At 43.6% G+C, this 27,225-nt stretch overlaps 1 protein-coding gene across 6 annotated transcripts; it reads left to right on the top strand.

Moving 5' to 3' along the window:
* Positions 1–27,147, top strand: SEC24C (SEC24 homolog C, COPII component). Of its 6 annotated transcripts, none has more exons than XM_037055923.1 (24): positions 1–104; positions 2,081–2,280; positions 5,140–5,275; positions 15,185–15,348; positions 15,560–15,931; positions 16,217–16,353; positions 17,809–17,877; positions 19,193–19,304; positions 19,536–19,663; positions 20,845–20,983; positions 21,193–21,308; positions 21,478–21,602; positions 21,750–21,941; positions 22,147–22,240; positions 22,454–22,570; positions 23,135–23,305; positions 23,792–23,888; positions 23,991–24,136; positions 24,351–24,489; positions 24,628–24,746; positions 24,834–25,013; positions 25,246–25,437; positions 25,674–25,763; positions 25,914–27,147. In XM_037055923.1, the coding sequence occupies exons 2-24, from the start codon at positions 2,109–2,111 to the stop codon at positions 26,052–26,054; spliced, it is 3,348 nt and encodes a 1,115-aa protein (XP_036911818.1). In that variant the 5' UTR covers positions 1–104; positions 2,081–2,108; the 3' UTR covers positions 26,055–27,147. The 6 variants fall into 6 exon arrangements, with proteins under 6 accessions (XP_036911818.1, XP_036911823.1, XP_036911819.1 ...); XM_037055924.1 differs by having other exon boundaries at positions 25–124; XM_037055925.1 differs by having other exon boundaries at positions 26–128.
* The last annotated feature ends 78 nt before the right edge of the window (positions 27,148–27,225 follow it).

The following is a 27,225-nucleotide window of genomic DNA, read 5'->3' on the forward strand; positions in this document are numbered from 1 at the left end:
TGAGGGTGGAACTTCCGGGGGCGACACGACAGCCCCCTAGGAACCGGAAGTGGAGCCTGGGATTCTTGACGTTAGGAACGAGTCGAACCTGGATCTGGAGCCGGGTGAGGAGTGGCATCCGGAGGTTGGTGGGTAGGAAAGAAGAGGAGAGGCCGGGGTATCAATGGCCAGATCGGGGTTCGGTCTGAGAAGGAAGGGAGGAGCACGGGGGCGGGGCTAGGTGAGAGACCCTCACCTCACGCAACACTGTCTAAGATCAGCCTTAGACCCTACCTCCCTTCTCTCCTCCCGGCCCAGATTCCGGCTCCCGCTTCCTACCCCGAGCCTGTTGAAAGGGCAAGATGCTCGATCTCCATGCTTAATGGATCAGCTCTCCCTCATCGTGGCCCGAGAAGCTGGCTTGGCTTCTCGGTCTCGATCCCCGGCGCTCCCAGTCTCCACAGCTCAACTACTTTCGGAGTTCTGGAAAGCTTGCCCCGCCTCCTGGGTTGCACTCTCGACTGTCCACCCAGAATGGAGTGGAAACTTGAGCCTGCTCCAAACTCTTGGGTGTGTTTGAGGGAATTATGTTCTGGAGAAGAAGCTCCTCTCCTTTCACCCTCAGCCCCACACTGACTTTAGGAAGAGGAAGGGAAGAGGATCATCTGTCAAGCGTAATGTTGTGACCTGTGTAAGGTTTAGGATTTGGAAGAACAACGGCCAAGATGGCTCTGAGTTTAAAGAGTTCTAGTCCAGAAGGCAGCTCAGCTCTTCTATAGTTAAGATGACCCTTCTTAACAAAGGGAAGAGGCCCATTGTTCCACTGCAGCAGCTTTGAGCTCTCCTGCTTCCTGGGCCCCTTCTCTGTAATCAGGTAGTCTTGTTCTTGGAAGGGTCTCCTCTAGTGAGTTTGAGGAAAGGACCTCAAACTCATTCCTCTGTTGCAGGGCAAGATTGTGATAGTTTTGGTGGTAGCCTACATTCAGGACAGGCCTATAAGGAGAACAGAAACAGGAAGAGTTGAAGAGGTGCATAGGGATTTGGAGATACTCATAGTGTCTCTGCTTGATGGATGAGGTGAACGATCTTTTTTAAAAAAATATTTATTTATTTTTAGAGAGGGGAAGGGAAGGAGAAAGAGTGGGAGGGAAACATCAATGTGTGGTTGCCTCTCATGTGTCCCCTATTGGGGACCTGGCCTGCAACCCAGGCATGTGCCCTGACTGGTAATCGAACCCATGACCCTTTGCTTCACAGGCCTGTGCTCAATCAGCTGAGCTGCACCAGACAGGGCTAAGGTGAACAATCTTTTTTCCATGAAATCTGACTTTGCTGCTGATCCTCGAACTATTTCCCTAAGTTATTGTGAGAATTTTTTTTTTGTGCCTGGCCTGAACTTGCTTCAAATCTGATACCTTGCTAGAGTTTTTAGGTGTCCTTTACATTTAGTTATTCTAATGCTTTGGTTCTAAGGTACTTACAATTCTTTGGGGGGGGAAGACCTGAGATGGAATAGCATTTGGATTATTGTAATTTAGCCAAAGAATGTCATTTCTCTATAATATAAAATTTTACTCTAAAATTTGTCTTTTCAAGGGAAGAGAATTTACCTGATCTATTTTAGGCATGTAGCCTGAGTGATTAAAAATGACTGTGCACTACAGGATATTTAGTGTTTGTTGAATGAATGGATGCTAGAATGAATGAATGGAAAGTGGAAACATTGGTTCCTTTACCTGTAATATCACAGAACTTCATTAGTGGCAGGACTCCTTGTGTGTCTAGACACTAGAAATCATACCACTGAGGAGTGGAGGCTACTGTTCCACTCCAGTGACTTGTCTGAAGTTGAAATTTGTACCCTCTTGGCAGTGACATAGCATGGGGTTCAGAGTAACAAAATCCTTACTTTGGGGAGGTAATCAGGCTACTGCTGGGGCAGAAAATTACAAAGATCCTGTGGAGAGTGGGAATGATTAGGCTGATCACTGCCTGATAAGGTCAGTCCTATTTTTTTTATATCTACTTCCTATCCTGTATAGTTTCTCTCTCTTTAGAGAGTTGATTTTGACTAATTTCTCTCTTCTCTCATATCTAATAGGTGAGACCAAGTTGGGGATGCTCTCATAATGAACGTCAACCAGTCAGCTCCACCTGTGCCGCCATTTGGGCAGCCCCAGCCTGTCTACCCAGGGTATCATCAATCCAGCTATGGTGGGCAACCAGGGTCCACAGCCCCTCCCACACCCTATGGGGCCTACAATGGACCAGTACCAGGCTATCAGCAAACACCTCCCCCAGGTATGTTTCCAAGTTTCCTTTGAAGTGAGCAGGGGACTCAGTCTTTAGGTTGGATTGTATTTTTCTACCAAAGTTGTCTAGAGAGTTGGGGTGACTGGGATTGAGGAACATGAATATGGCTCTTGGTCACTGAGAGCCAGAGCCCTGTGAGCAGTCTGCACCTCCCCATTTTTACATGAGTTGATTGTGTTTCTACCTTAAGACATCTAATGAGGCCATATTTTCCATATTCAATGGCACTTCATTTCCTGTGGGTGTCACCCTGTGCAGCCTTACGTGGCTGCATTGTTCACAGATGGATGCAAGGGCTGTGGTTACAGGTTCTCCAGGGGCTATGACCAAGACTGAGTATTTCTTGTTGACCTCAAGTCTCCCTGAAATTACTTGTTTCTCATGTATATTGATAAAATCTCTCATTGGATGGACAGTTCTATTGAAGAATGACACTTGGATGTGGGGAGCTAGTTCATGGATAGAAAGAATGACGTTTGTGTGCCTGGTTTTTGCTGTTTCTTATATCTTTCTGCTGATATCATCCCTTTCCCTTTGCTTGAGTTCCCTCTGATTCTTAGAGACTGTAGTATTAGGGCAATAAGGAAGCACTTTATCTGATGCTTCCTTAAAATCAGTGTTTGGGCCCTGGCTGGTGTAGCTCAGTGGATTGAGCGCGGGCCTTCGAATCAAAGGATCGTGGTTCGATTCTCAGTCAGGGCACATGCCTGGGTTGCAGGCCAGTTCCCAGCAGAGGACTCATGAGAGGCAACCATACATTGATATTTCTCTCCCTCTCTCCTTCCCTTCCCCTCTAAAGATAAATAAGTAAAACCTTAAAAAGAAGCGATATTTAGCTTTTACATTTCTTTTTCGAGAAGAGCAGCTAATACTCTACAGAATATCCGTAAGGACTTTAAAAAAACAATTAGCAGTAGGTTTTTGGTTAGGCTAATTGAGAACTTAGGGTATGCCAAATGCCATATGCGGCATTTTTTAAAGATTTTATTTCTTTATTTTTAGACAGAAGGGAAGGGAGGGAGAGAAAAAGGGAGAGAAACCTCAGTGTGTGGTTGCCTCTTGTGTGCCCCATACTGGGGACCTGGCCTGCTACCCCGGCATGTGCCCCAACTGGGAAGCAAAGTGGCGACCTTTTGGTTCTCAGGCTGGCATTCAATCCACTGAACCACACCAGCCAGGGCTTTATGCTGCTTTTTTTTTTTTTTTTTTTAGAAAATGTTTTCTGACTTTTTACATGTAGATATTATCATTTTTTAAAAGATTTTATTTATTTATCTTTAGAGGGGAAGGGAAGGAGAGAGGGAGAGAAATATCAATGTATGGTTGCCTCTTTTGCATCCCCTGCCGGGAACTGGCCTGCAAACCAGGCATGTGCCCTGACTGGGAATCGAACCGTGATCCTGTGGTTCACAGGCCCGCGCTCAATCCACTGAGCTATACCAGCCAGGGCGTTATGCTGCTTTTTAAGATAGTAAATCCAGTTCTGGCCAGGTGGCTCAGTTGGTTGGAGTGTTGTCCTGTACACCAAAAGGTTGTGAGCTTGATTCCCCATCAGGCATGTACCTAGGTTGGTCAGAGGCAACCAATTGATGTTTCTTTCTCTTTCTCTGCCTTCCTCTTTCTTTCTAATTAATAAACATAGATTATCCTCAGGTGAGGATTAAAAAAAAAAGTAAATTCCATGAAGGGATATGAGACCAAGGAGGCATAGGTGAGATTTGAGAAATGAAGTATTACTATTTTAATTTTACTATTTTAATTTTAACTTTGAAAAAAATTCATGAGTTGGGCATATTAGGTCTCAGGTTTCTGAAAGAGGCTTACTCTGGGTTGGGACTTTGGCTGGACAGAGTCCATCTCTGATCTGTGAAGTCCTGGCTTATCAAGATAGAGTTTGGCATCGACTCAAGAGGAAGCTTTGTTATTGAAAGGAAAACATATATGGTTCATTGATGGTTAGAAAGCAGGTTCAGATTGATCACATTCCCATAAGCAGGTTCTCTAGTGTCTAATCTCTGCTGAAGGCAGAGGAAAAGAAAAACAAATGAACAGGGGTCAGCATCATTTCCAAAGTGATGTGCCAAGTAATTAATTGCTTTCTCCCTGCATTTCATGTGGAAACGATGGTTGGGGACAGTATGCAGGAAGGCTGATTGGGGGAAGTAGAAGTAGCCTTGTTGGAAGCACTGATGAGCAGAAAGGATAGAGTCTAGCTTTTCTTAAGATACAAGTGGCAGAACTAATGGGAGGTCAGGCCAGCTATCCTTACTGAACTATTGGGCCGAAACAAAGTCTCCAACCTTTGGGAACACTTTCCTGAACCATGTGCTATGGGGAGACTCAGCACTTGGAAGTGGATGAAAAGAAGATGGTTTGGAAGAGTAGAATATACGAAGAGGCAGTTGGCAGAATAGTCTCCCCAAGAGGTACCTTTCTTTACAACCTAGTTCAGTGTTTACTTGGTCATCTTCTGTGCCACCTTTCTCACGTATGCTCTAAGTTTCTAAGTTTTGGAGTACAAACTTTTTCCTTAAAAGAATTGACTTCTAGTCTAGGGTGTTGAGCGAGTAAGTGTTTGGTGATCAAGGAAGGTCCTACATTCTTACAGCTCTGGCTGTGGCTTTACTTGTATTACACCTCTTCAGGAGAGTGGAGGCTCTCTGACCCCGCATCAGTGTTCAGAATCTGTTGTAGCTGGGTTTGCAGGTTGGTGGTCTCCTTTTCATTAAAAGCTGTGATATTGGGTCAGTGAAGCTCTGAGCTTATTGATCTTTGCTTTGCATACCTTGCTCAGGGTGGAGGAGAAGGTTATTTCCCAATTTCTTATTTTCTGTCTTCTACCCTCAGGTGTGTCAAGAGCCCCACCTTCTTCGGGGGTGCCTCCAACCTCCACAGCACAAGTCCCTTTGGGCCAGGGTGCATATGGCCAGTTTGGCCAAGGAGATATACAGAATGGGCCTAGCTCCACTGTTCAAATGCAGAGGTATGTGCTTGGGTCAACCTAAAATTGGTCCGATGAAACTGGAAGGATTAGGAATGTTTGAAGTCCTGTTTCTCTTTTCCTTTTTTTTGTTCTGTTTGCCTTTTGTTTATTTACTTACCTTGTTTATTTATTTATTTATTTCCGTGAATTTAACATATTTTCTCTTTTTTTAAGTACTTTTTAAAATTGTTATTCAAGTACAGTTTTCTGCCCTTTACCCTATCCCAGCCCACCCCCACAGCCCTCCCCACCTCCCTCCAGTCTCTACTCCCCACCTTGTTATTGTCCATGTGTCCTTTATACTAGTTCCTTCAAACCCTTCCATATTTTCTTTTTTATTGAATTTATTGGGGTTACATTGGTTAATAAAATTATATAAGCTTCAGGTGTACAATTCTGTGATGCTGTATCTGTATATTGTATTGTGTGTTCACCACCCCAAATCAAGTCTTCTCTTATCACCATTTATCCTCCCTTTACCGTGTTTACCTTCTCCCATGCCCTTTCCCTCTGGTAATTACCATGTTATCTATGTTTATGAGGTGGTTTTTTCTACATCCCTTCTTTCTGCCTTTTTTTAAGACCCCCTTTTCTCTTTCCTGCACCTTTTTGTATTTTGTTTTTATTTTTCCAGGTTACAGATGCTGCTGCTGTCCACTCTGTGGATTATTGACCTCTCTTAGTACCTGGGTTCTGTACCTGGGTTCTTTTGCATATTCTTTTTTTTTTTTTAATATTTTATTTATTTATCTTAGAGGGGAAGGGAAGGAGAGAGAGAGAGAGAGAGAGAAATATCAATGTATGGTTGCCTCTCATTCGTCCCCTGCCGGGAACCGGGAACTGGCCTGCAACCCAGGCATGTGCCCTGACTGGGAATCGAACCGGGATCGTGTGGTTCGCAGGCCCGCGCTCAATCCACTGAGCTACACCAGCCAGGGCTCTTTTGCATATTCTTTGTCTTTCTTTGAACTTGAGTTTTTTTTCCTGCCTAGACATATATCTTCAATAATTATAATATTTCTATCATACTGAGCCTACCTAAGGGAGAAACAGGAAAAAGGGACCTTAGGATATTTGTCTCCTCTGACTTTCCTCTTCCCTCTAGATCAGACACTTAGTGGGACTTATTGGTTAAGTTCAGGTATGACTAATTATGAAAGAAAGGATCTTAAAGGAAAACCATATATATCATTCTGTGAAAGATTTCATTGCTCATCAAGGCCAATATATTATTATTATTATTATGAGGACCATTGAAAAAAACCCCACATATAAATGATGAAAACTTTGGTGGTGCGTGGTCTGTATAACTGTGGGTAGGGTGTGTAGTAATGGAAGAGTCACTTACTGACATTTTTATTGGGTGTGCAGAATGTACATTTTTAGCATGAATGCATACCTGGAGAAAGATCCTGAGAAGCTCTCCTAACCCTGGGTGTTTGAATATTCTGTAATCAGTATAGAGAATTCATTCATTCATCCACTCAAAAAAATACTTATTTTGTATTATTATGTATCAGACATTATTCTAGAGGTTGGAGATATAGCAGTAAACAAAACAGACCAAGTCTCTGCCCTCATGAAGCTTACAATCTAGTGAAATACTCAAAAGATAACAAGCAGACAACATAAATAAGAAAGAAAACAGTAAGGATATAGAGCGTGACTGTGAGAAGGTAGGGAGCTGTTTTAAATACATTGGTCAAGGAAAGCCTCTCTGAAGTGGTGTTTGAAACCTCAGTGAGATGATGAAGGGAGCTCTCCAAAGGCCTAAGGGAAGTGTTGTAGATAGAGGGCACAGCAAGTGCAAAGGTCCTGATGGAGAAATTAATTTGGTGGATGTGAGGAAGAGCAAGGAGGCCAGTGTGGCTGGCCCAGGGGAGAGTAGAGGAGATGAGGAAGAAACATAGGCAGGAGACATATTACGCAGCGTTTTGTAAGCCTTATTAAGAAGTTTAAATTTGATTTTAGTTGCTTTGAGATGCCTTTGGAGAATAGTAAGCTGGGGAGTAATGTTCCCATTATTTGTTTATTTATGCAGTGGATATTCGTTGCAATGTAAAACAGATATAAAAATACATGGAAGACAAATTATGGCTTAATAGATTATTATAAAGTGAACCCCCTTGTATCTACAACCCAGATCAAGAAACAGATCTCTGTCTAGCATACTGTAAAAGGCTTATTCATTTACCTCAGTCAAATCATAACTCTCTCCCTCCCCGCATAAGTAACCATTATCCTAACTTTTATGGTAGCTATTTTCTTGTTTTTTAAAAATAGTTTATACTTAAAGGTACATTCCCGAGATACCACAGTTTAGTTTTGCTTATTAAAAAAAAGCCAACCATATGTGTCTTTTAAGTCTATAGGTTCCCTCTTTATCTCTGACTTACCCTTTATCATTGAAGAATCCAAGCTAATTTAGCTGAGGAGTGTCCCACAGCCTGGATTCTCTTGGTGGCATATTCATGTTATAGTTAAATGTGTTCCTCTTTCCTCTCTGTAGGGTAGGTGCAAATTAGCAGCTGGGTTCAGAGGTTGGATCTGGGTTTGATTTCTTTGGGTAATGTGGGCCAAGACTATAGGAGGCACATAATATCTTTTCTCTTGTTTTGTGAAGTTAGGAGTTGTTGATGCTTAATGCATATGTAGATTAATTTGTTGGGTTTTCAAAATGATGGTATTCTAATTCTTTTGTTTCTTTTTCATTTCATTTGTTTGAATACCATTATAGATAATTTTTGTCATCTGTTACTTGATTATCAGTTGTGAAATTCATATAAGGTAAATGTTTGATTCTTTACTTTTATTTACCAGTTTACAAGAAAATGAATTGGTTTTCTGTTACCTACTGAAGGTCACCAGTTCTTTTTGATCTCATTATGAATTTATGGACTTTTAACATACTTGATGGGTTTCAATTCATTGTAATTATTATCATTATTAAAGTTGAAAATGTCCTATTTTGGCCAATGTGAGCCTCTTCATTGATTCCTGAGTCCTTTTGACATGACCCTGGTAATCTGTAAATATGGTAAAAGGTTCTAGGCTTATATTATATGAGATGATTTTGGTTTGGTTTAGGATGGCAGTGGTAGAGGTATGAGAAATAGATCTGGGATACATTTCAAAGGTAGAGTCAATAGGATTGGACATGAGTTAAAAGAGAGAGAGGAATTCTATATGTTGCTTAACTTGTTGGTTTAAGAAACTGGGTGGTGCTATTTACTGAGGTAGGAAATATTTGAGAAGGAGTGGATTTGGGGGTGAAATGAAGGGTTTTATTTTGCTCATGATAGATTTAAGAAAGCTACTAGCTGGGAGACTGGTGAAGATGGCAGCATAGGTTTTGGAATATATAAAAAATTTTTTAAAGCTTCTAGCTACCAAGTAGAGATATTGAGTGGGTAGTTGTATATACTGTAGCTGAGGAATGATATTGGGACTGGAGATATAAATCTGGAGGTCTTCTGTATAGAGAGATTAAGCCACAGGACTAGATGAAATCACTTAGAAAGTGAAGGTTGACAGTGAAGAGTAGATTGAATACTGAACCTTGGAGCTTACCAACATTTCAAAAGAAGTAGAGGAGGAGCCCTCGAAAGACAATGAGAAGGAATAGTAGTGAGGTAGGAGATTAGGTAGGAGAGTGTTGCATCCTGAAACTAGATGAAGAAAGAATTTCAGGGAGGCAGGAGTAATTAGCTGTGTGGTTTGTTGCTGAAAGGTAGGATGTGGACTGAGGATTGACCTTGGACTTATCAAGGTTTAGCATCATTGATAAATGTAGTTTCAGTGACAACTGTTTCATTGCAGTGGGTCACAGAGTTTCAGTTAGGTAGTAGATTACTATAACCTGAAAAACTATTTGCTACAAACATCTAGAAAGGAGAAAGGAAATAGAAGCAAAATTTTTTTAAGTGCATAATCAAGCTTAAAAGAAAGTAAAATTCACAAGTGCTAGAGACACCAAGTGGGAACTGAAAAATGAGAGTGGCAAGCTGACACTGTGGCTGCCTATGGAGAGGGCGGGAATTATCATCTTGAGAATCTGGGGCTTAAGCAGGTACTGGAGTGGGTTTAAGCAGGTACTGGGGATGGAGGATGAATCTTTCAGCTTTTCAGAGCTGAGATTTGTAGTGAAGACCTTGTTTATGAAGTCTGGACTCAGGCTGCACCTTTCATGAACAGATCAACTAGGGGAAAAAATCTGCACACTGGCAGAGAGAGAATCCTGTTTCTCCTGGCTGGCTGTGGATAAGTAGGAAGAAAAATAGGCTTTAGGACTGCAAATGAACGTGAGGGAGCTATTTGGAGTGACAAAAATGTTCTAAAGGTGGACTCTGGTGATGGTTGCACAGCTCTATAAATTTATTAAAAATTGTGAGTTATACACCTAAAATTAAAAATTGTGAGTTATACACCTAAAAGGAGTGAATTTGATGGCATGAAACTTATTATCTCAAAGCTTTTTAATTTGATCTTGGGTGGCAGCATCGTCCAGAAGCAAATGCAAAACAACCACACTTCTTCAACCTAGTCTCAAGAGATTCCCAGGGAAAACAATATTGATTAGAGAAAATAGAGACTATTAGAGGAGTGCAGATAGTAGAATAGCACCTTGAAAGCATTAAGGGAATATAATGGTCAACCTAGAAATATGTCCCTAGCTAAGAGAGAGGCCAAATACAGACATTTTCAGACACAGACAGAGTTTATTATGTATAGACTCTGGTTGAGAAAACTACGAAGAAAAAGAAAGTAAAAGAAAATGAACCCAGAAAGTAGGAGCTTTTAAAAACAGAGAAATAGTAATTAGAGACAGAGACAGAGCATAGATCAGTTCTTTTACAATATTTGGCTAAAAAGAGGAGCAAGAGCTTGAGTGGGGTATGAAGTTTTCAGGCAATTTTATTTGGATTAAAAAAAAAACAAAAAACATTGACTTCTGGCCAAGATGGAGGCATAGGTGGAAACACTGTGCCTCTTTGCACAACCAGGTTTAAAGACAACAAAGTTTTAGTAACAAAAACGCAACCAAAACACAGAAAATTGAAATATATAGAAGTCTGACAACAACGAACGGTTCAGCCAGACTGGTAAGAGGGGCGGAGCCAGTGACTGGCAGAGCTGGGTTGGAGCAGGGTCTCGCAGGAAAACTCGGCCAGACCGACCCAGATGTGCAGGCAGTGGTTGGCAGATCCTAGGCATTGGGTTGCGATGGGCAAACCAGTGAGGGGGCAAGGTAGCTGGCTGACCGAGGTCACACATTTGCGCACAGATAAACCAGGCAAAGGAGCAAGCAGTGAGACAGACTGGGCAGGCCCCAGCAGCAGGAAGCAGCAGAGGGGATTACCATTGCCCCTCTTTAACCCCGCCCCCACATGCAGCATCACAACCCAGCAACTGAGTTGCCCCTCCCTGGTGAACACCTAGGGCTCCGCTCCTCATATGTAACAGGTGGGAACTGGTCAAAACATTATGGCTCAACAACTCAAAGCCCCAGAGCCAGTAACTGTAAGTGACCAAGAAATAGCAAACCTCTCAGATGCACAGTTCAAAACACTGGTGATCAGTATGCTCACAGAACTGGTTGATTTTAGTCACAAATTAGAGGAACAAATGAAGGCTAAACTAACTGAAATTAAGGGAAATGCACAGGAAACCAATAGTGATGAAAAGGAAACTGGGACTCAAATCAAGGGAGTGGACTAGAAGGAAGAAAAAAATGACCAAACAGAAAATTATGAAGAAACAAGAATTCAAAAAATTGAGAAGAGGCTTAGGAACCTTCAGGACATCTTTAAACATTCCAACATCCGAATTATAGGGGTACCAGAAGGGGAAGAGGAAGAGCAACAAGTGGAAAACTTATCTGAACAAATAATAGAGGAGAACTTCCCCAATCTGGCAAAGGAAATAGACTTCCAGGAAATCCAGGAAGCTCAGAGAGTCCCAAAGAAGTTGAACCCAAGAAGGAACACACCAAGACACATCATAATTACATTAGCCAAGATTAAAATGAAGGAGAGAATCCTAGAAGCAGCAAGAGATAAGGGGACAGTCACCTACAAAGGAGCTCCCATCAGACTGTCAGCAGATTTCTCAAAGGAGACCTTACAGGCAAGAAGGAGCTGGAAAGAAGTATTCCAAGTCATGAAATCCAAAAACCTACATCCAAGATTGCTCTATTCAGCAAAGCTTTCATTTAGAATGGAAGGGCAGATTAAGTGCTTCTCAGATAAAGTCAAATTCAAAGAGTTTATCATCACCAAGCCTTTATTATATGAAATGTTAAAGGGACTTATCTAAGAAAAAGCAGATAAAAATATGAACAGTGAAAGGACAGCATCCTCATAGTTATTAAGAACCACACCTAAAACAAAAGCAAACTAAGAGGACAGCTAGATCAGGAGTGGAACCATAGAAATGAAGATCACATGGAGGGTTAGCAACAGGGGAGTAGGAGAAGGAGAAGGGAGGAGAAGGTACAAAGAATAAGTAGCATAGAGGGTAGGTAGAAAATAGATAGGGGGAGGGCAAGAATAGTATGGAAATTACAGAATCTAAAGAACCTGAGACACATGGACATAAACTAAAAGGGGGGGAATGGTGGGGGAGGGGTGTGCATGGTGGAGGGGAATGAAGGGAGGAAATAGGACAACTGTAATGGCATAATCAATAAAATATATTTTTTTAAAAAAGAATCAAGCCCTGGCTGGTGTAGCTCAGTGGGTTGAGCGCGGGCCTGTGAACCAGATGATCGTGGTTCGATTCCCAGTCAGGGCACATGCCTGGGTTGCGGGCCAGTTCCCAGCAGGGGACTCACGGAAGGCAACCATACATTGATATTCCTATTCCTCTCTCCTTCCCTTCCCCTCTAAAGATAAATAAATAAAATCTTTTAAAAAGTTATTAAAAAAATAAAAATAAAAAAGAATCAACCAGTGAACACATAAATAAGTGGAATAACAAATTGATGTTTTTTCTCTCCCTTCTTATTTCTCTCTAAAGTCAATAAATAAAAATTAAAATAAAAAAGTACATTGGAAAGACAAGTTCCAGAATAGAAAACGATATTTACACATAAAGTAGACATAAACACATAAAATAGTATCCAGACTATGTAAAGAGCTCCTACTTTTTAAGTAATAAGAGAAAGTCAATCCAGTTGAACGAATAATGGACAAAAACCAGAACAGGTTTTTACAAAGAAGAAATACTAATAACAAGAGAACATATTAAAAAGCCATTCATTGATGATTGCCAGATGGGGGGGGGTGTTGGGAGGATGGGTCAAAAAGATGAGAGGGATTAAGAATTCTGTGTAAATTGCCAGTTATATAAATAGTCTTGGATATAAAATTAATATAGGGAATATAGTCAGAATATTGTAATAACTGTATAGTGTCAGATGGGTTCTAGGCTCATCTGGGTAATCACTTCATAAGGTACATAAATGTCTAATCACTATGTTGTACATCTGGAACTAATATAATATTGTATGTCAACTGTAATTGAAAAATAAAATTTTTTAAAAGCTGTTCAGCCTCATAAGTAATGAAAAACAATACAAATTAAAAAACCACAGCAGGATTCTCCTATGTATCAGTCAGATTGGCAAAATTAAAAAGTCTGACAACACTGGATACGCTGAGGATATGGGGTAACGGGCTCTTCTCGGCTGGTGTTCAGATGCAAATTATACAACTATTTGGGGAGAATAGTTTGGAATTACCTGTTAAAATTGAAGATATACATACCTTATAATCTAGTTATTTCACTTATAGTTATATGCTTTAGAAAAACTCATGTATATAAACAAGTTTATTGGATGCTTGTCATAGCAGCATCGTTTGTAATATCCAAAAATTAGAAAAACCCACATATTTCTCTGCATTAAAATGCGTATGTAAATCATAGCATGTTTATTTAGTGTAATAACATTTTGTGATGAGTGGAGGATAGGTGAATTTCATAAACGTGCTTACACGAAAGGAAGCATATATATGATGTGATTCTGTTTACGAAAGTTTAAAAAATAGCAAAACTATACTATTTTAAAGACAAGGGAATGATTATTAGGAAGTTGGGAAAGTAGTTGCTTCTGTGTTGAGGGAGAGGGCTATAGTGGAGGCAGGTGCACGGGGCCCTACTAGATACTATTTCTTGACGTGGTTTTGAATTCATGGGTGTTTGGATTATAATTATTCAACAGTATATATGTGCTTAATATATTTTTTTCTATATGTGATTTCACAATTTAAAAATAAAGTACTTTGGATTAAGAATCAGGTCTGGGCTCTAGTTTTAGCTTGGTCTGCCACTAATGTCTTTGTTTTTTTATCTGTCTCCCTCATTATTTTGCTGTGAAGATTACATTAAAACACTTAGAGATGCTTTATAAGTTGTAAAGCTATATACAGGTACATACAGAGATGGTGGTTTGTTCTAACTAGGGCACATGATAGGATAACATTAGGTAGTTGATAATATTATCCATATTAATGGAGTAGGACTATGGAATATAATAATTCTGACAAGGATTTATGAGTATCTGCCGTGGGGCTAATAGTTTGGTGCTATGGAAGATAAAAACTGCTAAGCCAGCACTGACTGGATCATCTCAGTTGGTGGGGTGCCATCCTGCAGAGTGAAAGGTCTCCGGTTCATTTCCTGGTCAGGGCACATGCCTGGGTTGCAGGTTCAGTTCCCATTCGGAGGAGGTATGAGTGGCAACCAATTGATGTTTCTCCCTCACATCAATGTTGCTTCCTCTCTTTCTTCCTCCCTTCCCCTCTCTCTAAAAATAAATAAACAAAATCTTTTTAAAAAACCAACTGCAAAGCCCAGCAAAGAGCTTAGGGAGGTAAGGTTCACTGGCATAAGTTAGAAAATACTAGTTGAATGAAAAAAAAAGTGTTACATTACTGGACTAATAGAAGCTGACCAAATATAATAAAGTATCAGCTATTCAGTAAAGACAAAATAAACAAGAAGGCTAAATCAGAATTTCAATGTAATAAACTGTTATGAAGAATTTGATTCATTCTTGAAATCCCAGAGGAGTTTATTGTGTATAATAATCTATGGCAGGGCTGTCAAACTCATATTCCTCAGGGGCCACATCAGCCTTGGCGTTGCCTTCAAGGGCTGAATGTAATTTTAGGACTGTATGCATGTAACTACTCCTTAACTAGGGGCAAGGAGCTCAGCTCTGCCACTGGGTAGAAACAAGGTGCCGGGCCAGATAAAGCAAGGTGAGGGCCAGATTGGGCTCGCAGGCCTGGTGTTTGCCACCTGTGCTCTATGTTGTAGATTTCTATAGTAATAACATTAAAACACCAGTACGAGTTGCTCGTTGGTAAGCAATGATATTGGAATGATTTTGTATTTATATTTTAATATGCCATCTGGTACATGGGACTACCCAACATATCTATCCAAGTAACCAGACTTTGCTTGATAGACCCAGCTAGAAGGCTACCTGGTTTATGTTGTATTTTGGTAGCCTGTTTCTGGTGGAGTTTACACATCTTTACAATTAGCACATTCCAAACTCAGCTGTCCTGCTCCCCTGATCTTATAGAACTTTTTAACACCTTTCCCAGGATAAAGGAATAAATACTTTGGGTTAAAAGTTAAACAGTCAGACTTCATTTGTTTGATCCCACGTTTGTTAAGTACCTTTTGAGTTAATATTTCTGGGCACTTCCTGTTTCAGTTCTTTTAGGGATTCTGATTACAAAGCTCAGGTGGTTGGTCAGCAAAGGGTTGAGGCAGAGGAGATGATAATCTAAGCAGCAGAGTAATGTTTGGTATAGCTTCCTGTATGATGTGGATTTCCTGCCAACTTTGAAAGGTGTCCCACCCCACTAGTCCTTACTGCCTGCCTTCTCTTCACAGGCTCCCTGGGTCTCAGCCATTTGGGTCAGCCCCATTGGCCCCTGTGGTCAGCCAGCCAAATGTGCTTCAGCCCTATGGTCCTCTCCCAACAAGTGCACAGGTGACTGCCCAGATGGCTGGAATGCAGATCAGTGGTGCTGTCACCCCTTCAGGGTTGGGCTATGGTGAGTAGCTGTGACCACAAGGATGTTACTGTTCCTCCCTGTTTTAGAAGCATCAGGCTGTGGGGCTATACGTTAATCCCTTTTATTTCTTATGCCTCTGAGCCCTAGCAGACAGAACAGGCATTCCTGTTCTTATGTGGAAAGGGAAGTGATTTACTGAGTATAAATTCAGTAATGACAGGATTCTGATTCTACCTCTTCTACTTCTCAGGCCCTCCAACATCACTGGCCTCAGCCTCAGGAAGTTTCCCTAACTCTGGTCTGTATGGCTCCTATTCTCAAGGCCAGGCTCCTCCCCTTAGCCAGGCACAGGGTCCTTCTGGATCCCAGCCTCCCCAGCGATCTGCCCCACAGCAGGCCTCCAGCTTCACACCCTCAGCTTCAGGGGGTCCTCGGATGCCTTCAATGACTGGTCCAATACTGCCTGAACAGAGTTTTGTGGGACCCCCAGTGAACCAGCCCAACCATGTGTCCTCACCTCCTCCTCAAGTTCCACACCCTGGTACCCAGATAGCTGGGCTCCCGGGACAGCCGCCACCTATGCACTCCTCCCAGCAGCCAGGCTATCAACTGCAACAAAATGGTGAGTTTTTCCCAAGGTCTGTCTTGAAGCCAAAAGCTTCAGCTATTTAGGTGGGGTTTTTTTTGTTTTTGGTATTGCTTGCTAAGTGGTGAACTAGGTAGATAGCTTCGGGATATTATTACTAGGGTTTATTCATTATGCTCATTGTTCAGATAGTGTGGTCTTTCTCTGAATGGTTATTACTCTGCCTCATAATTCTACATTTATAGGAGTCTAGTTATTTCCCTGAGGCCTTAAGAAGAAAGGGAATTTTGAGTTCATCAGCCTTGTGCCCTTGTCGCTCAGGTTCCTTTGGACCAGTCCAGGGCCCTCAGCCCAATTATGGAAGTCCCTACCCAGGAGCACCCACTTTTGGCAGTCAGCCCGGGCCTCCTCAGCCACTGCCTCCTAAGCGCCTGGATCCTAATGCCATCCCGAGCCCTGTAAGTAGATTAGTAATATGGTCCTGGGGAAGGAGTTTGTGGCTGCCAAAGTGAATCAGCCTAGATGAGATGTTTGCCAACATTTTCTGATTATTTTCCCTCTTCATTCATCTTCTTCCAGGTATAGAAGCTAGATGTGATTTTTGACCCTTTGAACTGTAGCTTGAGGCCCCAGACATCTTTAGGGGCACTCTTACTCCATAGCTGGGCAGGAAAGGAAGGGAAGCCAGGAGTGATCAGCAGTGTCAGTAGAGCTCTGGGTTGAGTGTTGTGCTATCTTAACCATTGGACATAGCATGGTAATCTCTACCCTTCTGTGGCATACTGGCCATGTCCAGGTCTTGGCCTCTCAGATCTAGTAGGACAGCAGCCTTAATGGGTAGAGCTGGTGGGAATTCTCTAGTATTAGATGTTAAGAGAAGGAAGGCTTCACTGGTTTCTCTCTGCGCCTACTTGGATAGTTTTAGGGGGAAATCTTTAGTACTTCTGTTTGCTAGGCTCCTGTGTGGATGGGGAAAAGTGATCTACAGTTTACAAGGTCAGCGTGGGGAAGCTGCTTCTCCCAGGAAGAGGGTGGTTCTCACCCTTAGAGCCATCAGAATTCTCAGGCTTTCCTTATACTCAGGATAGAGGTTGGGACTGAACTCTGAAGTGGGGGCCACTTTATAGCGCTCTCTGCAACATGTGCTATGTCAGTTACCTTACCATGCTTAGCCATTGTCATATTCCATTCTTTTCCCTCTTCCTTTGGGGAACTACAAGGGTGAGAGACCTTGTTGGCTAAGGGGGACCTGAAAGTATTAAGCAGCCCCTCCTTCCTTTCCCCTCTTTCAGTGAGAAGGAGATTCTGGTACATGTGAGGGGAGGCTTCTTTCAGCATAAGATTAGTCCTTAGGTGGGAGGTTTGGCCTTTTGGGGGGAATATTCCTCTTCTTCCTTAAGAATTCTCCCATTCAGCCCCTCTCTGTATAACCCCTGCTTGCCTCCTATATGCCCTTCTCCTTATTTTTCTACATCATAGTCTAAGCCATTAAAGCCTTTTTGTTGGGCCAGAAAGACTTGAAATTTCTTTTTTTTTTTTTTTTTTTTTTTTTTTANAGGCTTCTTTCAGCATAAGATTAGTCCTTAGGTGGGAGGTTTGGCCTTTTGGGGGGAATATTCCTCTTCTTCCTTAAGAATTCTCCCATTCAGCCCCTCTCTGTATAACCCCTGCTTGCCTCCTATATGCCCTTCTCCTTATTTTTCTACATCATAGTCTAAGCCATTAAAGCCTTTGTGTTGGGCCAGAAAGACTTGAAATTTCTGATGTAGACAGAACCTAATGTCAGCGCTATGAGCTGGGCTCCAGCTGTTCGTGTCTAACTCATCAGGGTTGAGAGAAGTAACATCTGCTTCTTGTTCTTTTGTCTCCCTCCCTATATTCCCCTGCTGCCTTTATTATTAAAACACTAAAAGCAACTCAATGAGCTGCCTCCTCAGCAGAAAACCAGGCACAGAATAGACCCTGATGCCATTCCTAGTCCAGTAAGTGCAGGGGGTGGGGGTGTGTGTGTGTGTCATCCCTGTGTTAGTGCCATCCATGCATGCGTGTGACCTCATCTTCACCTCATCCACCATATTCATTCCTCTCCATCCGTTCCCTCAGTCCTTCTAGACCTCACTTTTATAAGCTAGAAGGATGTGCATGCTTCAAGTCACCAGGTAATGAAGAAGTAGCAAGCTGTTACCAATGCCTTAAGAATGGGGTAGTAGAAGGTCAGGTTCTAAGGGTGGGGTCAGGTGGCATGTTAAGCTTTGGTGTTAGGCCTTCTGGCTCCTCCAGGAGCCTAATGTGGCATTTGATGGAACAGGACAGAGATGAGCGGTAAATCCTTCCCCCTTGGGTTTGAATTTTCTACAGACTGTTGACAAACATTTGGGTAGGTGGCTATGAATGTACAAGTTTGAGATACAGGCTTTCTTACGGAGGAAGGAACTACTGGTTTGGGAAAGTGTGGGCCACTTTCTCAACTGGAGAGTCTTTGACTCTAATATATTTCTAAGCTTTGACTCCTGCTGTGGGATATGGAGTCTTATTCTCCCTTTTTCTGGTTTTACCAAACTTATCTTGAAGTAACTGGCCAAGGCTCATCAGCCTGCACAAAGATCTGATTACCAGCTTTGCAAAAAATCTTTTTTATTATTTTTTTCTTTTGCTGGGTTGTCAAAATATGGGAGACTGAGGATTGGGCTATAAGGTATGGGTTCTTAACCTCTTCTCCCATATTTAATCCCATATTTAAACACTGATGCTTACCTCAGCATAAGGCAGCATCTGCTTCATCACCTTACCTGATCATTTCTGGCTGTTTAATCCTCTCCTCACCTGTCCCTTCTACTTTCATTAAATGTAGAGTCATTCCAGGTGGATTCATTTTTACATGGTTACTGTTGTCTGTTTTCCTACTTTGACTCAGACTGTGTCTTTGGGGGGAAGAAATGTTGTAGGCAAGATGGGGAAGGGAAGTGAAATCTGATCATGTTTGAAGGTTTCTGATAAGAACTGGAGCTGTCCTGGAGTTGGGGGAATAAAAGGGTAATTATTATTGATTGAAGATTTGGGCAATTCATAAAGAAGCCCATACTTGGTGTTGCCTGTCCAGCATTTTGCTGCTAATTGTAGAGCAGAAGATTGGCATTGTAGCATTTTATGATCTCCAGAAGGAGAGCAGGCCTCGTACATGCGGTGTTCCTTGGCAAATTGTTAGTTTCTGTGCTGCAGTTTCAGCCTTTCTTTCTCCTGGTTCTCTGGGACCTGGTACTCCCGTCTGCCACCTCACTCATTTCACTTTCCCTACAGATTCAGGTTATTGAGGATGACCGGAACAACCGTGGTTCAGAGCCATTTGTTACTGGAGTACGGGGCCAGGTGCCACCCTTAGTTACCACCAACTTCCTAGTGAAAGACCAAGGTGAGAAGGGCATTAACTCCTCCCTGTGGGGATTTTTACTCCAAGATATCAGCTTATAGATGGGATTTTCATCAGTCTTTAATCAAAGATTAGCCCTTCATTGGTCTCTAGGAGGGGAAAAGCCACCATCAGCTCTAGCATTTGTTGGGTGATAGGGTGGATTAGCAGTGGAGAGCTGGTTAACTGGAGGGATTCTGTGATCTGACTCAGGTTTTCTACTTCCTCCTTCAGGGAATGCAAGTCCTCGATACATTCGATGCACATCTTATAATATCCCTTGTACATCTGACATGGCTAAGCAGGCTCAGGTGCCCCTGGCAGCTGTCATCAAGCCACTGGCAAAGCTGCCCCCAGTAGAGGTAAGTCAGGGTATAATGAAAGGGAAGAAAGGAGGGGCTTCTTCCTAGATATGATTCTGCGGTCACAATGGCAGAAGTCTTGGTTAGGCAGGAGGGAGAGTGTCTTCAATTGTTTTCTATTCCAGGGCTCATGCCTGTAGAGGGTGATAGGGATAAGAGCAAAAGCCCAAGACATTGCTGAATGGGATCAGGATCTATAGGGAAAACAAACAATATGAAAAGAGGCAGGGCCAACTTATAGGAGAAGAGACTGCTGGATTGGGGACACAGCTGGATAGAGGAGCCTCTGATAGTATGGTCATTTCCAGATGATTAGAAGAACACCATTCTAAAAACAAAATTCTATTGTACTTTTTCTTATATGATATCCTATCATACCAGGTAGGTTAGGAATGTTAGGATAGCATATAAGGAAGAAAGGTAGATTAGGATCCAGTAGTCCTTCTTTTACCTGGCTTGGGCCTTAATCTGTCACCCTAGTATTGAAATCAGCATAAAAAGAGAAAAAACTTGTTATCTGCTCTGCCAGGCCTTGGTAGAATACCCTCATGCTCATGCCTTGCTTATTAAATTCAAGGTAGATTTCTCTATAACCAGAAGGTCAAGGCCCAAGGCTCACTTTATATCCTGTCTCTGTCTTCTCTTTTTCTCTTCCTGGGTCTCAATGGAGATGCTTAGACATTTGGCTGCTGGTCTCTTATCTGTAGGGTGACATCTGCCTGGGGCATCAGTAAGTGCCACATAAACCCAGGGATGGGAAGCACAAGCATCATAGATATTTGGTTGGGGAAGAAAGCAGGAACTCTGGGGCAAGAGTGAGGGTAATTGAAGATAGGGCAAGAATGAGAATCTTAGGTAATTTTTGGCTTTCTCCTCATATGTCCATGGCAGTGCCTGGCTTGGTAGGGCCAATTCCACAGTCCGTTTTCTCTTTCCAGAAGAAGTGAAATTCTGGAGATGGGGAGTAAGGAGAGACAACCATGGAATTTAGACTCTTAAGGGTATTTCTGTGACCAGTACCCTCATCATTTGTCTTCATTCCCCTTCACTGGACTCCCTCCCCAGGCAAAATATTTGAGCCATGGCTTCTCCCTCCAGGTCGTTCCTTCTCATGTGTTGCAACATGTCTCAAACCACTGTAGCTTCCGTGTATGTCTGAGCCTTTCCCCTTTGCTCCTTAGGCTTCACCGTATGTCGTTGACCATGGGGAATCTGGCCCTTTGCGCTGCAATCGCTGCAAAGCATACATGTGCCCTTTCATGCAGTTCATTGAGGGAGGGAGGCGCTTCCAGTGCTGCTTTTGCAGCTGTATCAATGACGGTATGTTCTCAGTGGCTGGGACTGGGGGGAAGATCTGGATTTCATCTTCAGCATTTTCTTTCTAGTTAGATAGAGGAGGGTCCAATATCTAGGAACTGAGGAAGTGGGTCACATATGGGGATATGGGCAGTAGAGTGAGCTCAGCCAGGGCCAGATTTACTAAGATTAAGAGCGGACCTTTGATTAACACTCTGCCATACTCCCCACAGTTCCCCCCCAGTATTTTCAACATCTGGATCATACCGGAAAACGTGTGGATGCTTACGACCGTCCTGAGCTATCCCTGGGCTCTTATGAATTCTTGGCCACTGTAGATTACTGCAAGGTGAGGGAAGATAGCATGGGGAGGAGCAGTGGGCAGAGGATAATGAGACAGCTAAGAATTGCTGTGATCATTTCCCTCATGCCTTCTTTGTCCCCTTTGATGTTGACTTCTCTCTAATCAACTGACCTGCTTAGCAATACCCCTCTCTCCCCATTTATTTCCTTTGTAGAACAATAAATTCCCCAGCCCTCCTGCCTTCATCTTCATGATTGATGTCTCCTACAATGCCATCAGGAGTGGTCTTGTTAGGCTCCTCTGTGAGGAGCTCAAGTCACTGTTAGACTTTCTACCCAGGTGAGAGTTAGGGAGCTGAGGTGCTTCCTTTGCGTAATGATGTGGGGTGTGAGGTGGTGTCTGAGTTGATAGCAGATGGAGCCTGATGTCTTAAGGCTGGGTGGTGGAGAAGGTGACAGGTTTAGGTAACAATGTCACCTTCTACAGGGAGGGTGGAGCAGAAGAGTCAGCAATCCGAGTTGGCTTTGTCACCTATAATAAGGTGCTCCACTTCTACAATGTGAAGAGCTCATTGGCCCAGCCACAGATGATGGTTGTATCTGATGTGGCTGACATGTTTGTGCCACTGCTGGATGGCTTCCTGGTCAACATCAATGACTCTCGGGCAGTCATCACGAGGTAAGAGCCACATTGCAGCTGTAGAGTGGAGGTGGGGTGGGTACAATCAAAGAAAGCCACAGAATTGAGCAGAGCGGTCAACAGAAGAGCAGGAGCTGTGCCTCAGGAGTTTTCAGAGTTCAGTGGCCAGAGGACTTTTTGAAGAATTTAGGACTCTGGAATCTGGATAACAATTTTGATTGCCTCCCATCACCTCTCTCTTCAGCTTATTGGATCAGATTCCAGAAATGTTTGCAGACACAAGGGAGACAGAGACAGTATTTGCCCCAGTTATCCAGGCTGGGATGGAGGCCCTGAAGGTAAGGCTAGAGTACCCAGCAACCTCCTCTCTGCACTTTCCTCTGACCTTGCACCCCCTGGGATACAACCCCTGTTTCACGAGTTTTTTATTACTGTCCAGTGAGTTAGCCTGTATGATGTAGCTGGCACTGAGTAAATGACGAGGGAGAGGATGAATGAATAATAGATGAATAAAGGAAAGAATAAATAAGTAGTCCTCTCTTCTTTCCTAGGCTGCCGAGTGTGCAGGGAAGCTGTTTCTGTTCCACACCTCCCTGCCCATCGCAGAGGCCCCAGGGAAACTGAAGAACAGAGATGACAGGAAGTTGATTAACACAGACAAGGAGAAGGTGTGGGATTGGGAGATGGGGGGAGGACTCTCCCTTGTAGAGGAGATGGTGACTCTCTTCACAGTCCAATACAGTATTAATTTTCTTGAGGGGGAAAGAGATATTCTGCCCTATCTCATGGCACATTTGTGACTGCCAACCTTCTCCACTGCTCCCCACCTTTCCCATCTCATTCCAAAGCCCTGGGTAGATTCCTTTTTTGAAAAAAGAATGTGCCCTGGCTGGTGTGGCTCAGTGGATTGAGCGGGGGCTACGAATCAAAGGTTCGCTAGTTCAGGTCCCAGTCAGGGCACATGCCTGGGTTGTGGGCCAGGTCCCCAGTGGGGACCATGTGAAAGGCAACCACACATTGATGTTTCTCTCCCTCTCTTTCTCCTTCCCTTCCCCTCTCTCTAAAAAAATAAATAAAATCTTTTAAAAAATTAAAAAAGAATGTTCTACTACTATTACAAACTCCTGTGAGTAGATCAGAAGTTTACATATAATTGAATATCCTGTATTACATATACAGGTCTCAAATAGGGTGTAACAGATATTTGAACATTTTCTTCTGTTCTGCCCCAGACTCTGTTCCAGCCTCAGACAGGTGCTTATCAGGCCCTGGCCAAAGAATGTGTGGCCCAAGGTTGCTGTGTAGACCTCTTCCTTTTCCCTAACCAGTATGTGGATGTGGCCACGCTCTCTGTTGTGCCCCAGCTCACTGGTGGCTCTGTCTACAAATATGCTTGCTTTCAGGTATGGCATGGGACTCTGGGTGGCCTGTGGAAGCAGGACAGGGAATGTCTGTCTATATGTGGAGTTGCTGTTCAGCTACGGACTCCTTGGTAGGAGTAGTGTTAGAGGAGAAGACTGGAGAATGTGAAGAAGAGAGCCATGAGTAGTGATTGGGAGTGTGGGGCTTAGAATTGGTCCTGGGTTGATATTCTGGCCCTACCACTCTATAACCTTCATGACATTAATTATTGTCTCTTTGTTTCTTCCTCTATAAAATGGGGTTTTAATACTTATTAATTAGGATTTGTCATCATAATCAAGTCACATATAAAGCATTTGATGTGGGATCTGGTACATAATGTACTTAAAAGCTATCATTATCATCAACACCATTATCATCATCTTCACTATTGTTGTTACTACAATTCAGCTTATAGAGTGGAGGAGGTGCAGGGAGATTATCTGCAGGATGTTATATTGTGTGACTTTGGGCATGGTGGGCTACAGGTGGAGAATGACCAGGAACGGTTTATGAGTGACCTGCGTCGGGATGTACAGAAGGTTGTTGGCTTTGATGCTGTGATGCGGGTCCGGACGAGCACCGGTCAGTCCTGGTTGGAGAGGAGCAGGTGGGGGGCTTAATCTGGGAGGGAGGCAAGTGGCACCCGTCATACCTTCAGCCCTGATCCTATCCATGTGGCCTCAGGTATCCGTGCTGTAGATTTTTTTGGAGCTTTCTACATGAGCAATACAACAGATGTGGAGCTGGCTGGGCTGGATGGGGACAAGACGGTGACTGTGGAATTCAAGCATGACGATCGACTTAATGAAGAGAGTGGAGCCCTCCTGCAGGTGGCAGGCGGGAGACAGGGACTGGGGAGGAATTTCACTGGATATAAATAGGCTGTAGGAAACAGGGTGAGGGGTAGGTAGAGAGGAGTAGAAGAAGATGGGGAAGGGATGGCTCATGTCTTTTCTGTAGTTAAATAATATAGCCAAGGAGCAGTTTTTCAGAGGGCTTTGGTGAGGAAGGGGTATGAGCTCCCCCCTTTCTCCCTTCCCCTAGTGTGCCTTGCTGTACACCAGCTGTGCAGGGCAGCGACGGCTCCGCATACACAACCTGGCCCTGAACTGCTGTACCCAGCTAGCTGATCTGTATCGAAACTGTGAGACCGACACACTCATCAACTACATGGCCAAGTTTGGTGAGGAGAGAGGCAGGGCAGGTGGGATTTGGGCTGAAAAAGGTGATAGTCAACGATTCAGCATTCCCAGTAGGTGTTGTGGGAAGGTACATGTGATAGAGTGGCTGACCAGTGACCGTGCTATTTCTGTTTATCTAGCGTACCGGGGGGTTCTGAATAGCCCTGTGAAGACTGTCCGTGACACTCTTATCACACAGTGTGCACAGATCCTGGCCTGTTACAGAAAGAACTGTGCTAGCCCCTCCTCTGCAGGACAGGTAGGGCAAGAATGTTGGTGGAGGAATTGTTTGCATTTGGGAGGGATTTCTTACAATTATTGACTTTATCTTGATAACCTCCCTCAGTTGATCCTTCCTGAGTGCATGAAGCTACTCCCAGTTTACCTGAACTGTGTGTTGAAGAGTGATGTCCTGCAGCCTGGAGCTGAAGTCACTACGGATGACCGTGCCTATGTCCGACAGCTGGTTACCTCCATGGATGTGGCTGAGACCAATGTCTTCTTCTATCCTCGGCTCCTACCACTGGTGCGACTGAGGGCTGGAGTATGAGACATTGCACTGAGATGGGCATCATAGGAGGACAAGAAAGATTAATATTATCTGTGTCTGCCATTAATGAATTTGGTTTTACTTATATTATCTGATGTAATTTTCACAGAGAGAATTACTGAGGGACTCAGCTTTCTGAAATTTTTGTGTGTGGGAGGTGGTAAGCTTGTCTTACAGTCCTCAGTAACATTTTCCCCCTTTCATCTAGACCAAGTCTCCCATTGAGAGTACCACTGAACCACCAGCAGTTCGAGCATCTGAAGAGCGTCTAAGCAGTGGAGATATATATTTGCTGGAGAATGGGCTCAACCTTTTCATCTGGGTGGGAGCAAGTGTCCAACAGGGTGTTGTCCAGAGCCTCTTCGGCGTCTCCTCCTTCAGTCAGATCACCAGTGGCTTGGTGAGGGCAAGGGGTCAGGAAGAATATGGGTGTGGAAATGCACTATGTGGTACAAACCAATAAAATTAGTGTGCTAGTCCTCTTAAATAGCAGGGGCCACTTGGGAGGGCAAGGAGGGTGCTGTCATTCTTCCCAGGCTTCCTTGTTTTAGGTGATACATAAATCTGTGCTGCCCCATTTTGACTGGACTCAAGAGTCCCTTACCATAAGGGTAAATGAATTTTGTGTTCCACCAGAGTATTCTGCCAGTTCTGGATAATCCGTTGTCCAAGAAGGTGCGAGGCCTCATTGATAGCTTAAGGACACAGAGATCGCGGTACATGAAGGTAACACTGATCTGAATCTTGGATGTTTTACCTTGTCAAGTCCTCACCTGGAAGAGGGGGTGTGTGGAGAGTACGTGACTGGATAATGGGATTTTAGGGCATGTTTAATTCCCATTGGCTCTGTTTTATGATCCTGTCTTCTGGCCTTAGCTTATCGTGGTGAAACAGGAGGACAAGCTGGAGATGCTGTTCAAGCACTTCCTGGTGGAAGACAAGAACCTGAATGGGGGAGCATCCTATGTGGACTTTCTCTGTCATATGCACAAGGAGATTCGGCAGCTACTGAGCTAGAGCAAGTGGGTAAACGGCATAGGGTCCTAGGCCAGTTTCCAGAAAGTACCCCAGGGTGACAGGGAAACCAGGACAGTTCCATATCTTATAAGTCATGTAAGCTGACCTCAGTCTCTTTGGGGGGAGGGGGAGGTATGAGGAGACACCTTCTTTCTGGGCTCAAGTATCCTACCACTCTGTCATGTCCTGCTGATGGAAGGTGCCCCTGTCCCCTCACTTTGCCTTCCTTTTCCTGCTAATCCTGTTGTAATGAATGTAGTTTCTCAGTTCACTGTATATGATTTGGTATTGGGGGATTTGGAGGCACTCAGACCCTGGCAGTATCATGTCCTTTTGGACCAACCCCCAAGAAGAGGGAGCAGGCAGGAAGAAATGGAGATCCCAGGATTATTTTGGGGGGAGGGGCTAATTCAGCTCAGTGCCATCAACAACTTCCTATATTAGGGATAAAACATACAGGGGCACAAGAGCTCTACTATAACCCTGAGGTGGTGGGGAGAAAAGTAGTTGGTCCTCCGTGGGCCTTGAAGTCAGCAGCCAAGTCAAAATTATTGAGGGTGGTGGATTAGCTTTCTCTGCTTCCACTGCTTTTTTCTGTCCTGCAATGATTGTTGATGAATCCGTGGATAGAGGCACGTTCATTGTCAGAGGTGAAAGAGCGTTGGAACTGAGTTGCAAAGTATATAAAGACCTTTGAGAGGTACCACCTCCTTTCCAGCTGGAGAGGCCCAGCACTGGATGGTTCTGTAGGAAGTCTGGTCATCAACTTGCAATACCTCACAGAGCCAACCCACATCCCACTCTGAGCTCCCACTGGAAACACTCCTTCTCCAACATGGGGTTTGTTGGGGAGCGAGGTGAAGGTGGCCAGAGCTCCGTTCTCTCTTCCCGAGACACCACCTGGGCTTTGGTATTGACAGAGTGGCTGACAGGTATCTTCCAACGCGAACCTGCTGGAGCAAGACAAGGGCTAGGCTTGATGGTGGCTGGGCTTGCTCCCAGCCTTCAATGCCCCTGCTCTGGACCTCTCATTTCTCTTCATTGGTTTATTTTTCAATGCATCTTTAATTTGTAAAGAAATAAAATAAATTAAGATGTAACCTGTAGCCTCATTTTTCCAGCGACGTGTCACTTGCCCTCTGGTGCTTCCTGCCAGGCGCAATAGCTCCTG

Source organism: Sturnira hondurensis, unplaced genomic scaffold (assembly GCF_014824575.4).
Source record: "Sturnira hondurensis isolate 20B ecotype Veracruz unplaced genomic scaffold, ASM1482457v3 Scaffold0008761, whole genome shotgun sequence".
In the NCBI taxonomy this organism is placed as follows: Eukaryota; Metazoa; Chordata; class Mammalia; order Chiroptera; family Phyllostomidae; genus Sturnira; species Sturnira hondurensis.

What these genes read in the sequence shown, in the direction of transcription:
- SEC24C (XM_037055923.1), top strand. Translation starts at nt 2,109, where the DNA reads ATGAACGTCAACCAGTCAGCTCCACCTGTGCCGCCATTTGGGCAGCCC. An exon ending in TCCACTGTTCAAATGCAGAG is followed by an intron (nt 5,276 to 15,184) that starts GTATGTGCTTGG and finishes TTCTCTTCACAG; the next exon opens with GCTCCCTGGGTCTCAGCCAT. An exon ending in CAAAGCTGCCCCCAGTAGAG is followed by an intron (nt 19,664 to 20,844) that starts GTAAGTCAGGGT and finishes TTTGCTCCTTAG; the next exon opens with GCTTCACCGTATGTCGTTGA.